The 10,136-nt window shown below is 46.5% G+C and overlaps 2 protein-coding genes across 2 annotated transcripts; one reads left to right on the top strand and one right to left on the bottom strand.

Annotated features, from left to right (window-relative positions):
- Positions 1-40: 40 nt before the first annotated feature.
- riok1 (RIO kinase 1 (yeast)) lies at positions 41-5,181 on the top strand. The gene is made up of 17 exons (XM_076992705.1): positions 41-224; positions 512-731; positions 873-966; positions 1,064-1,133; positions 1,236-1,278; positions 1,592-1,684; positions 1,826-1,938; positions 2,036-2,116; positions 2,304-2,390; positions 2,608-2,745; positions 2,884-2,987; positions 3,294-3,400; positions 3,640-3,705; positions 3,797-3,910; positions 4,141-4,194; positions 4,541-4,687; positions 4,771-5,181. Exons 1-17 carry the CDS (start codon positions 175-177, stop codon positions 4,879-4,881), a joined length of 1,692 nt encoding a protein of 563 aa, XP_076848820.1. The 5' UTR covers positions 41-174; the 3' UTR covers positions 4,882-5,181.
- Positions 5,089-8,976, bottom strand: nebl (nebulette). The gene is made up of 7 exons (XM_076992708.1): positions 8,712-8,976; positions 8,448-8,542; positions 8,137-8,221; positions 7,083-7,190; positions 6,440-6,638; positions 6,135-6,253; positions 5,089-5,854 (listed from the first exon to the last, which is right to left on the bottom strand). The coding sequence occupies exons 1-7, from the start codon at positions 8,778-8,780 to the stop codon at positions 5,678-5,680; spliced, it is 852 nt and encodes a 283-aa protein (XP_076848823.1). The 5' UTR covers positions 8,781-8,976; the 3' UTR covers positions 5,089-5,677.
- Positions 8,977-10,136: the final 1,160 nt, after the last annotated feature.

Below are 10,136 nucleotides of genomic sequence, written 5' to 3'. Positions count from 1 at the left end.
AGACGACGTGAATTACGTAATGCGTTTTTCTCTCGCGAGAATTGAGCCTTCGCGGTATCCATAAACACGTTGTCGGAACTAGAATAACTTAAGTGTGGACTTGGTGACCGGTTGTGTTTACCTTCACGGACGAATTTTTACAAGACAGACATACACAAAAAAAGGTGTATTGCGATGTCACAAGTGGTTCCGGGGCAGTTTGACAGCGCGGAGGAGTCGGGCAGGTGAGAGTGACAGTAGCAGCTAGCAGCGTTAGCTACCTGGAACTAACATGGTCCAGACTGCAGCATCATGGCTCCAACATGGGCAGATAAGACTGTAGATGTAGATGATATTGTGGACAATGAGCTCCTCTGTCTGCTACAGCAGCTGACTAGATTATGGTATGGCTGTGAAATGTTTAGACCAGATTCATCTGTGAAGAAGACTGCTGATTTCTAGAGTTCAGTGACTTCATGGTGGAGGCATTGGGGATCAAGAAGGTATTTAATAAAATTTTGATGTTCTCCAGTGACACAGAGTTGACTCACTCTACGGACAAGTGTCCAACACCAGAAGAACTCAGCAGAGTGACTTTACAACCCTTGTCCCTTGAATGTGGCAAGCAAGATGGGAATGAGGAAGAGGACATTGATGATGATGATGATGATGATGATGAATGGGATTGGGACGATTCGTCTAGAGACTTTACGAAGCGTTATGCAGCATTCAAGGCAGGAAACAGTCAACAGGTAGTTTGTTAAAGTGGATCTACCACAGATGTGCTTGCATGAATACTATTTTCTTCAATTTGAGGTCCCAGAGAGGCCAGTTCCTCAGATAATCTTATAAGGTGAAGGATTCAAACTGAGAGACGTCTGTTTTGCCTCCAGGCTAATCGACAGAATTTGCAGGATCCAAAGTCGAACAAAATGTTTACTCCTTCAGATAAGGCTCTAAGAAAGTTTGAGCACAAAATAAATTTGGGTAAGATGGGCATGTCCTTTTCATAAAAGGTTTGTAGATTAAAGAAATTCGATGATTATTTTTGGACTATGTGTTTTCTGCCACTTTTATTCTCCAGATAAGTTGAACTATGCTGACGCTGTAATCAACAAAGTCACCACAATGCACAAACAACGAGACTCAGACACGTGAGTTAAACTCCTCCATGTTGTCATTCCACACCTCAGTCTCATGGTTGAAGCTTTGTGTTATTTTAGAGTCCTAAATAACCTCTTCTGTTGCTGGCGCAGGTATCGGATTAAGGATAAATCGGACCGGGCCACAGTGGAACAGGTGTGTGCCTCCTGACGTGTGAAGGTTCACGTCGTGTTACGTAGAACATGATTTACAGCAGTGCACAACTCCAGTCCTGGACATCTACTCCCCTTCAGAACTTGGTCCCAATAAAACCGATGTGATCCAGTTAGTCATGGCTTTCGGTTTAAGCTACATATTTGATCCAGGGCGTAGTTGAAACTGTAATGGAGCTAGATGTCCAGGACTAGAGTTGTGATCCTCTTGTTTACGGCACAATCTGTTCAGGTGGTTGACGGATTAGCTGATTGGTCAACGGTTTAATGGAGCTCCGCCCATTTCACCGATACAGGTTTTGGATCCTAGAACACGCATGATTCTCTTCAAAATGCTGAGCAGAGGAGTCATTTCAGAGATCAATGGTTGCATCAGCACAGGCAAAGAGGTGATCTGTTCTCTCTATACTGTGGGATCAACCCGGATCTAACCAAACCTTTAAAAGTCGTGTTACTATAAGAATCGCACTTAAGAAAGCGCTATCCTGCATGCAGCCGAGGTGATCGTCGTTGCTTTCTCCTTCGTTCAGGCCAACGTCTATCACGCCACCACGGCCAAAGGAGAAAGTCGCGCCATCAAAATATACAAGACCTCCATTCTGCAGTTCAAGGACAGGGATAAGTATGTCAGCGGAGAGTTCAGGTAAGTCACGCCGCCCCGTTGACGGGCCGCTTGTCCGTGTGACGCCGGGACGCATCACTGCGCTCCCTGACCACCTGCGAAATTTCGCCCCCTGCAGGTTCAGACACGGCTACTGCAAAGGCAACCCGCGGAAGATGGTTCGGACCTGGGCGGAGAAGGAGATGAGAAACTTGATCAGGTTCGCTCAAACGGGTGGATTGTTGCATGTAGAGGTGCTGTTTTTAGAGGAGGGTCTCCTCTCCCTCCAACATTAGACAAGCGTGCCTGTAAAATGCTGGTGCCCTTTATCTGTTATGGATCTACTTTCACTGACCAATGGTGCCGATGTGGAGTTGGCCTTCACCGTGTGTCCTCTTCAATCCAAGGCTGCAGACGGCGGGGGTTCCCAGTCCAGAACCGCTCATGCTTCGCAGTCATGTCCTGCTCATGGGCTTCATAGGAAAAGACGACATGTGCGTGCAAGTTTGAGCTGTTAAGTCTCTTTGCAGTTCTATAGGATATCACTTACAAGACTCCTTGTAAAGAACCTGCTAAAGATATTCGTCTTATATCAGCATCGTGTGTGTGTGTGTGTGTGTGTGTGTGTGTGTGTGTGTGTGTGTGTGTGTGTGTGTGTGTGTGTGTGTGTGTGTGTGTGTGTGTGTGTGTGTGTGTGTGTGTGTGTCCTAGGCCTGCTCCCTTACTGAAGAACGCCGCCCTGTCCGAGTCCAAAGCCCGTGAGCTCTACCTGCAGGTCATTCACAACATGAGGCAGATGTACCAGACGGCACAGCTTGTCCACGCCGACCTCAGCGAGTTTAACATGTTGTAAGCCGCACCGACGACCCGCTCCGAGCTCCCCACCCCCTGCCACGGTGCCTGTGGTCGGTTCTCGTTGTGCAGAACCCTCGCACGGACACATTTTTTGCTTTTCTAGGAAGCCCTGTGCTCACGTCTCCTTTGCAGGTATCACAATGGAGACGCGTACATCATCGACGTTTCCCAGTCCGTGGAGCACGACCATCCTCACGCCTTGGAATTTCTCCGCAAAGACTGCAGCAACGTTAACGGTAGGTGTGGCGAATAAACAAACAAACAAACAAAAAAACATGAGCGTGTATTTTCTCTCTGGATTTATTCTGGAGTCAGCTGTCTTTTAAGTGGTCTTCACCGATGGTCTTCATCACCAAGCCCTGCTGATTGCTGCTCCTGTCAGTTGCACTGGCGGTTGATGACCAGTAGAGGGCCAGGCCCCGTTTCGCACGGACCTTGTTTTGCTTTCAGATTGTGTATATATATATATATATATATATATAACTTGGTTAATATAGCATTATTGCATATTTTTGTTTATTGATTATTGTATATCCCAATAGACTTCTTCCAAAAACATGACGTTGCTGTGATGACCGTTCGGGAGCTCTTTGAGTTCGTCACAGACCCTTCCATCACGTCCGACAACATCAACCAGTACCTCGAAAAGGTTTGTGACGCGTAACACTTTAGGTGTGTGTGTGTGTGTACGCAGGTGTATTTCTCACACACCAGTGAAATGGTGTTCCTGTGATGGGTGCAATACGTGTAGCTCAATTATATAATCAGTGAACAGTCTTAATTTAATATTGACCCAGTTTTGTCATTTATGATGGTGGGTGTGTGTGTGTTTTTCCTGTAACACACCCAGCATGCTGCATTGCTGTTTGCTGTGTTATGTAACCGCAGGCGATGGAAATAGCTTCGGCGAGGACCGCAGAGGAGAGGTCCAACCAAGACAAAGTGGACGAGGAGGTATGGATGTCCTCTAGCACGACTCGTTCCTGTCCCAGTAGCCCTGTGTGGTTCCGCTCATCCCTTAACGTTCCCGTACACGCTCTGCTAGGTGTTTAAAAAGGCCTACATCCCTCGCACGCTCAACGACGTGAGTCACTACGAGAGAGACGTGGACACGATGAAGGGGGAGCAGGAGGGGTCGAAGACCACGCAGGACGACCGCGTGAGTGACACGGTCCTCGAGGATGGTTGACCTGAGAAGGCGTGTGGAGTGGCCTTTGAGAGGGTGTGTGTGTGTGTGTGTGTGTGTGTGTGTGTGTGTGTGTGTGTGTGTGTGTGTGTGTGTGCGTGTGTGTGTGCGTGTGCGTGTGCGTGTGCGTGTGCGTGTGCGTGTGCGCGTGCGCGTGCGCGTGCGCGTGTGCGTGTGATGGTGTTTTTGTTCCGTCACTACAGATTCTGTACCAGACGGTGACGGGCCTGAAAAAAGACCTTTCAGGAGTGCAGACGGTGAGATGCTTAAAATAACTTTCGTTCTGTGTCCCTGAGGCGGTCTGTACATCACCTCGTAATCTTATTGTGTAATATTGTGTTAGATGAAATCTCTCTAGTACTAGATTAAAAAGTAAAACTGTTTATTATTCGGTGTAAGATGTGCTTTGTAACACCGCACCATGTAGCGTGTTACGATCGAAGACGCGGCCATACGCAAAACTAGACGCACGGTTGAAGCGAAGCTGCATTCACTGACCAATCGCCACGCGGGCAGCTCGCCAAAGCAATAACAGCAGGTGTGGAGTTGAGTTGATGAGAAAACGGTTGGACGGAGTGTGTGATGCAGACGTGTGTGTTTCAGATTCCCTCTTTACTGGAGGGCTGTGCTGAGCATAGCAGCTCCAGCAGTGATGATGATGATGATGATGATGATGATGGGGAGGAGTCTGGGGCTGACGGCACGCAAGACGTGGGCAGCCAGGACCAGACGGAGACGCCGGACAGAAAGGTGTGTGAACGCAGAAAGGAGGGGGGGGGGGCTCGTTTGAGCTCCGCCCCCTTTCACACTGTTCCTCCCTCCTCCTTTTTCAGGAAAGAAAGAAACTGGTCAAGGAAGCTCAGAGGGAGAAACGCAAGACCAAAGTCCCCAAGCACATTAAGAAACGGAAGGAGAAAGTGGCCAAAATGAAGAAGGGAAAATGAAGAGATGGAGGGTGCGAGGCCCCGCCCACACCAGGATGAGGGAGGCGTGGTCAGTGACTCCACGCTGCCTGCACCTGAGGATTAGGACACACCCCTGCTGTTCTGGCCCGCCTCCTGAGACCACCCCCACACTTCTGATGGACTGCAGTGAGACTGAAACGCGTGTACTCTTGAATTTCTTATGTTCGTCGATTTTTCAGCAAAGACATGAAGCCATGGCTGCATAATATTGGACTGGGAAGAATAAGGTTGTCCTTTTGTAATATGGTAATGTGTTTTAATACAGTAAGTACTTCACAATTTGAGAGTACTCGATATTCTTACATCGTATCAAAGCCTCTGACAAGTGCAACACTATTTTAATCATTTTGCATCTTTCTGGACAGTTGACACACAAGCTCGTATTTATAACATAACAAAAACCTGACAAATTCAGACAGGTGCTCTTTTCCTTTTTAATATAAACTTGGGATTTCCAGAACATAACTGTTAAATATGTTTAAGTGCCTTTAGTCATCTATTAGCCAACGTGAAAGACTTTACAGTTAAATTAAAATGTATAAATTGATATTAAATTACGATTACCATGTATGTACAGTACTACATCATTACATGACATGCGTTTACAAAAAATAATTGCTATCGTGTTGTATCAGATAAAGGCGTAACCAAAAATGAGACGACCAACATGAAGACTATCAAAATAGAGACCACTCTCCATTTACGAGTAGCTGATCCGCACTGAAGTGGTTTTATTGGAGCCTCGGTAAGACTGTGGAGCTGGAGGGGGCGGGGCTTACCGAATGCCCTCTACATAATTGGCCGGGAGCATTCCCGAGCGTCCGGTCCGCTGGACTGTGCCGTACATCCAGCCGTCGTCGATGGGCTGCACGTGGTGGATCACGTCGCCGTCTCGAAACGACACCTCATCACAGTCCTGCGCTGTGTAGTCGTACAGGGCCCTGTACACACTCTGGGAGAAGGGCATGGGCAGAGAGGAGGGGGTGGAGTTAAACACGCCCAGAGCTAGTCAGCCACGCCCACATTCCAGCCTGTACTCCATATTTAAAACCGGTACACCTCCAAGTTTCTTCGGTAGTGTGTTTTTAGCGTATCTTTTGTAATTTAATAAATTCAAATAAGCAAGACGTGTTGAGCTCGGCTACAGAACATCGTAAAGGTAATAAAATCAGAGTAATCTTGATGTAAACAACCGAGTCCAGGCGTGTGGGCCGGGCCGGGCCGGGGCTCACCAGGGTAGCTGGATGCGTCTGCAGCTGCATGGACCTGAGGGAGCGCATGTGGGTCTGGTGTATGTAGCTGTGCGCTCTGCTGCCCCCGCTGGGGTAGTAGGCACCAGGAAGGACTGGAGCTACAGAACACACAAACCACAGCTCACAGGCAGGCCATTTATTTGTACTAAATACACTGCAGGATTGGAATCCTTCTTGCTTGTGTGTGCCTTTGTGGCAATGTTTTGAGAGAAGTTCAAATTACACCCCAGCCTTACCCACCCCGGCTGGTTTTCAAGCACCCAGACGTCCGGTCTCGCGCTCACCCACTATGACGCCCGGTCTCCGGTCCATCTCCATGATGTACTGGTGCGCCTCCTGGTGGATCCTGCAGCTCCCCATGGACTGGTGGTTGGCTGTGGCCTGATGGTTGGGCGTGGCCTGTGCTCGCACCAGATACGCCCCCCGAACACCTGGGCTGACCCCATGCAAGCCTGACATCTCAAAATCCTTATGATACTTCGCCTGCAGAGGGGAATAGGGCAAATTTTAAAAATGTGTATGTATATACATATATACTGGAATATATATATATATAAGCTTTGCAATGGTGAGCTACTGTTGATCAGTTGTTAGGTGTGGTTTTGCTCTCCTGATGTCAAAATATGAACACCATAATTAGGGGGACTGTTTAAATACCAATTCTAATCGAACCAGGAAATGTTTTTGGCCGATTCATGGATCAAACACTGTTGAACACTGAATTTTGCTGTTATGCTCCTTGTTAGAGAACAGCAAATTGTTCAAAACAAACTGAAACACTAAACAGCTGGATGTACAAAAAAATGTTTAGAGAAGGTCACGTTAAAGTTCACCAATAAAGGTTAGAGTGTGTGTGTGTGTGTGTGTGTGTGCGTGTGTGTGTGTGTGTGTGTGTGTGTGTGTGTGTGTAGAACTTGTTGGTCTTACATCGCTAATCTGATCCTGGGCTTTCTTCAGCCTCTGCAGTTCGGCGGTGTCTGCAGCAAACCTCAGACTTCGGCCTTTACTCTCCTCAAAGTCCTTCCTGTACTTTACCTACAGGTTCGAGAAGAAACTTCAGATTACTGCACAATAAAAAAAAAATAACTGCTTTCTCCTGACAGGAAATACCAGAGTGAATTTGAGTTCGGAGTCGATTGACTTCCTTTACATTCAGCCTGATCTGTATGACCTTTGTTGTACATCTCCACCCTGAACTGCATTATTCACGTTTGTAGATCGTGGCTGCGCTGGACGTCTTGAGACACTCTGTTGTGGCCTTGGGTCGTTTTCACACTGCGTGGTGGTTCTGTGCCTCGTCATTCAGTGCATCATCCATTATAGGAAGCCCAAAGAAGGCATTCTCCCTCTTTGCCACCATGGTTTCCTTCTGATAATGCTCTAAGTGTTGCATGTTTGGACAGCATCTCACCGCTGGACGTGGTAACATCATCACGCAGGTGAGGCCTTAAGAATCTCCGCCATATACAGACTCCCTTGTGCTGATTAAGGGGCTCCAGTCTCACCTGTACAGCATCAACACTTAAGTTCTCTCTGACCACTAGAAATATCCTCAAACTCGCAGTAAGAATAGATTTGGAAACGTGCTGGTTTCTGCGGCATCCATGAGCGAGGGCTGGGACCCGCGCGGCAGGGTCCTGGCAGCGCGCGCGGAGGCCTGGCAGCGCGCGCGGGGCCGCCAGGTGGAGAGACGAGGGGGATCCGTCACTACACCGCAGAGCGGACAGCTGCCTTGTTTTCTCCACGCTGACCTCAAATTGTCACGCCCAGCCTCGCACCAGCACCCAAAGCAAAGCGTCCTCTTCCCCGATCACCCCCAACTCCAACCCCCTTCCCTTGAACCGCCGTTTTAAACGCATTTTTATAACGACACATGCCAGAATTAAATCATGGCTATTAACTAAGTTGCGTGCGTGTTTTTATACAGAATTTTCTGTGGAGAATATTGGAGATTCATATGTCCTGGTCCAGTAAGCCATACCTGACTCTGCAGTTCGCTTTGCTGCCTCAGACGCAGGTTCTCGGGGGTGTCAGCCACGCTCGTAAACGTCTGTTTAGGGTAGTGCCTTTCAGGAGAGAGGAAATCTGTTGGAGACCGTCGAGATCGTCGCAGTAACATACTTTAAAGAAGTTTAATGTGCCTGCGATATGTTTTGCAAACATTTTGTAAATGCAAAGGAGCAGAACATGTGGAATTATTATATTTTAATTTCGCATGGGACCTCCCCAACTTCCAAAATATTACAAATGCATTAGCTGACAGTGTAAAGGATATTCTAGAGAACAACATACGAGTTGCAGTAGGGTCTCTTCTCGTATCCCTTGTAGTTGTTCATGTTGAGAGTCATTCTGCACACCTCGCAATGGAAACAGCCTTTATGCCAGGACTGGAAAGCCAAACAGAGTGTATCAACGTAATCTACAGCCCTTAAAACGCATCAAAACCGCAACATTTATTCTGCAGCCGTGCACCACTAAAGAACGGTTACTCGTCTTTTTTCTGATTAGACAAATTAGTGCAATTAATGGTGTCGGGGGAAGAAAAAACATAAATACCTTATCCAGGCAGGTGACTTTCTCTGTTGCGTAGACTATTTTCCCACAGCGAGCGCAGTGAGGGTTCATTTTAACTTTAAATTTCTGCACATAAATTCCACATAACTTTAAATTTCTGCAAGTGCCACGTTGACCCAGACGGAACTACTCCGACCCCGCGCAAGATTCCGCGTTGTTTGCGCCTGTGTCGCAGTAGCTTAAAATAAGGTGGACAGTCTCTCCATCGGGGCTCTCCATGAAGGCGTTGGGCACGAGGAACATCTTACTAACGTGCGTGCGTGCGTGCGTGCCAAGCCCTACCCCGTCCAGAGGAGTTCAAATAGAAAATGTGGGTAAACTTTAAAAGAGAAAAATAGCCCTCATCAAATATGATTTAAAGCTAAACTACTAGTTTGGAGTCAAGAGCGCCTGGCTTATTTTGACATATTTAAAGAAAAAATTACTGCAGGGAGATGCAGAATTTATTTTAGAATCATTTTCTTTTTTTATTTGCGGAATAAGTAAAATAATATCAACTTTTATGGGTGATAACACTGTAGGAAGATGTGATGTGACCACTGATCTATAATAAAGAAGTATATAATAGATCAGTGGCTGTAACCTCGATTTGTGTTGTGTTGTCTGTGGTTGGTATAGTGGATAAAAATGCTGCCTGTCCCATGACGGAGGTCCCCATCCCGACAAGCGCCCTATACCCCCATGTCCTTGGCTGCCTTCGCCTTCCTCTGTCGCATGCTTGGAAAAAATGTAAGTCGTTCAGGATAAGAGTGTCTGTAAAATGCAAATGTATTCTGGTTTAGCTCAGCCAATTCATTTATTAGTTTATTGTGTTATAAAACGACATATCACAATCGAGTGGGATGAATTTCGATTTACTCAAAAAATATGCAGTCAAATAGACCTTGCAGTATTCCACGCAGACCAGATGGGGGTAGTGATGATTAAAACATACCAAAAGCACTCCAATCATTATTGGGAAGAGCGAGTCATATTTTGGCACCAACGTATCCTTCATAACTCGTGAAGTTGTGCTATAATATATAGCTATGAGAAGTGTATTTCGCTCTAGAGTTTGCTACTGAATTAATATGGTTTCTCAAAATTGCCTCCGATGGTCTTCAGAGAGTGAATATAGTCTAGAATGACGGGTATGCATCTTGTACATCCATAACAGAAATACAAACCACGTTATGTGCCTGCTTCATTGAGACATGACATTGTCTTTATCGTAATTTTAGCATTTGCAATAGCCCAAAAAATATGCAATTATGCATATAAAGTTTATCTTTATCTTATCTTATATGAGCAATAATAATCAATATGCAAATGAGCATTATAACAAATCACGTTTTATTGTGTGTTGTGAACAGCCTAGTCTCAGGTTTTCAGATACATGGACGGGAGGTTTAACGAATCCTCACAGAG

This window comes from Brachyhypopomus gauderio, unplaced genomic scaffold, assembly GCF_052324685.1.
Source record: "Brachyhypopomus gauderio isolate BG-103 unplaced genomic scaffold, BGAUD_0.2 sc96, whole genome shotgun sequence".
Lineage (NCBI taxonomy): Eukaryota > Metazoa > Chordata > Actinopteri > Gymnotiformes > Hypopomidae > Brachyhypopomus > Brachyhypopomus gauderio.
Note: the sequence above shows the minus strand (reverse complement) of the source record. Positions and strands in the feature narration are given on the sequence as shown.

Excerpts from the sequence above, each read along its gene's own strand:
- nebl (XM_076992708.1), bottom strand. The coding sequence starts at position 8,780 with ATGAACCCTCACTGCGCTCGCTGTGGGAAAATAGTCTACGCAACAGAG. Across the intron at positions 8,222-8,447 it reads AAGAGACCCTACTGCAACTC|GCACTACCCTAAACAGACGT; the intron begins GTATGTTGTTCT and ends CTCTCCTGAAAG. Across the intron at positions 5,855-6,134 it reads AGACGCATCCAGCTACCCTG|AGTGTGTACAGGGCCCTGTA; the intron begins GTGAGCCCCGGC and ends CCCTTCTCCCAG.
- riok1 (XM_076992705.1), top strand. The coding sequence starts at position 175 with ATGTCACAAGTGGTTCCGGGGCAGTTTGACAGCGCGGAGGAGTCGGGC. Across the intron at positions 1,685-1,825 it reads GCATCAGCACAGGCAAAGAG|GCCAACGTCTATCACGCCAC; the intron begins GTGATCTGTTCT and ends TCCTTCGTTCAG. Across the intron at positions 2,391-2,607 it reads TTCATAGGAAAAGACGACAT|GCCTGCTCCCTTACTGAAGA; the intron begins GTGCGTGCAAGT and ends TGTGTGTCCTAG.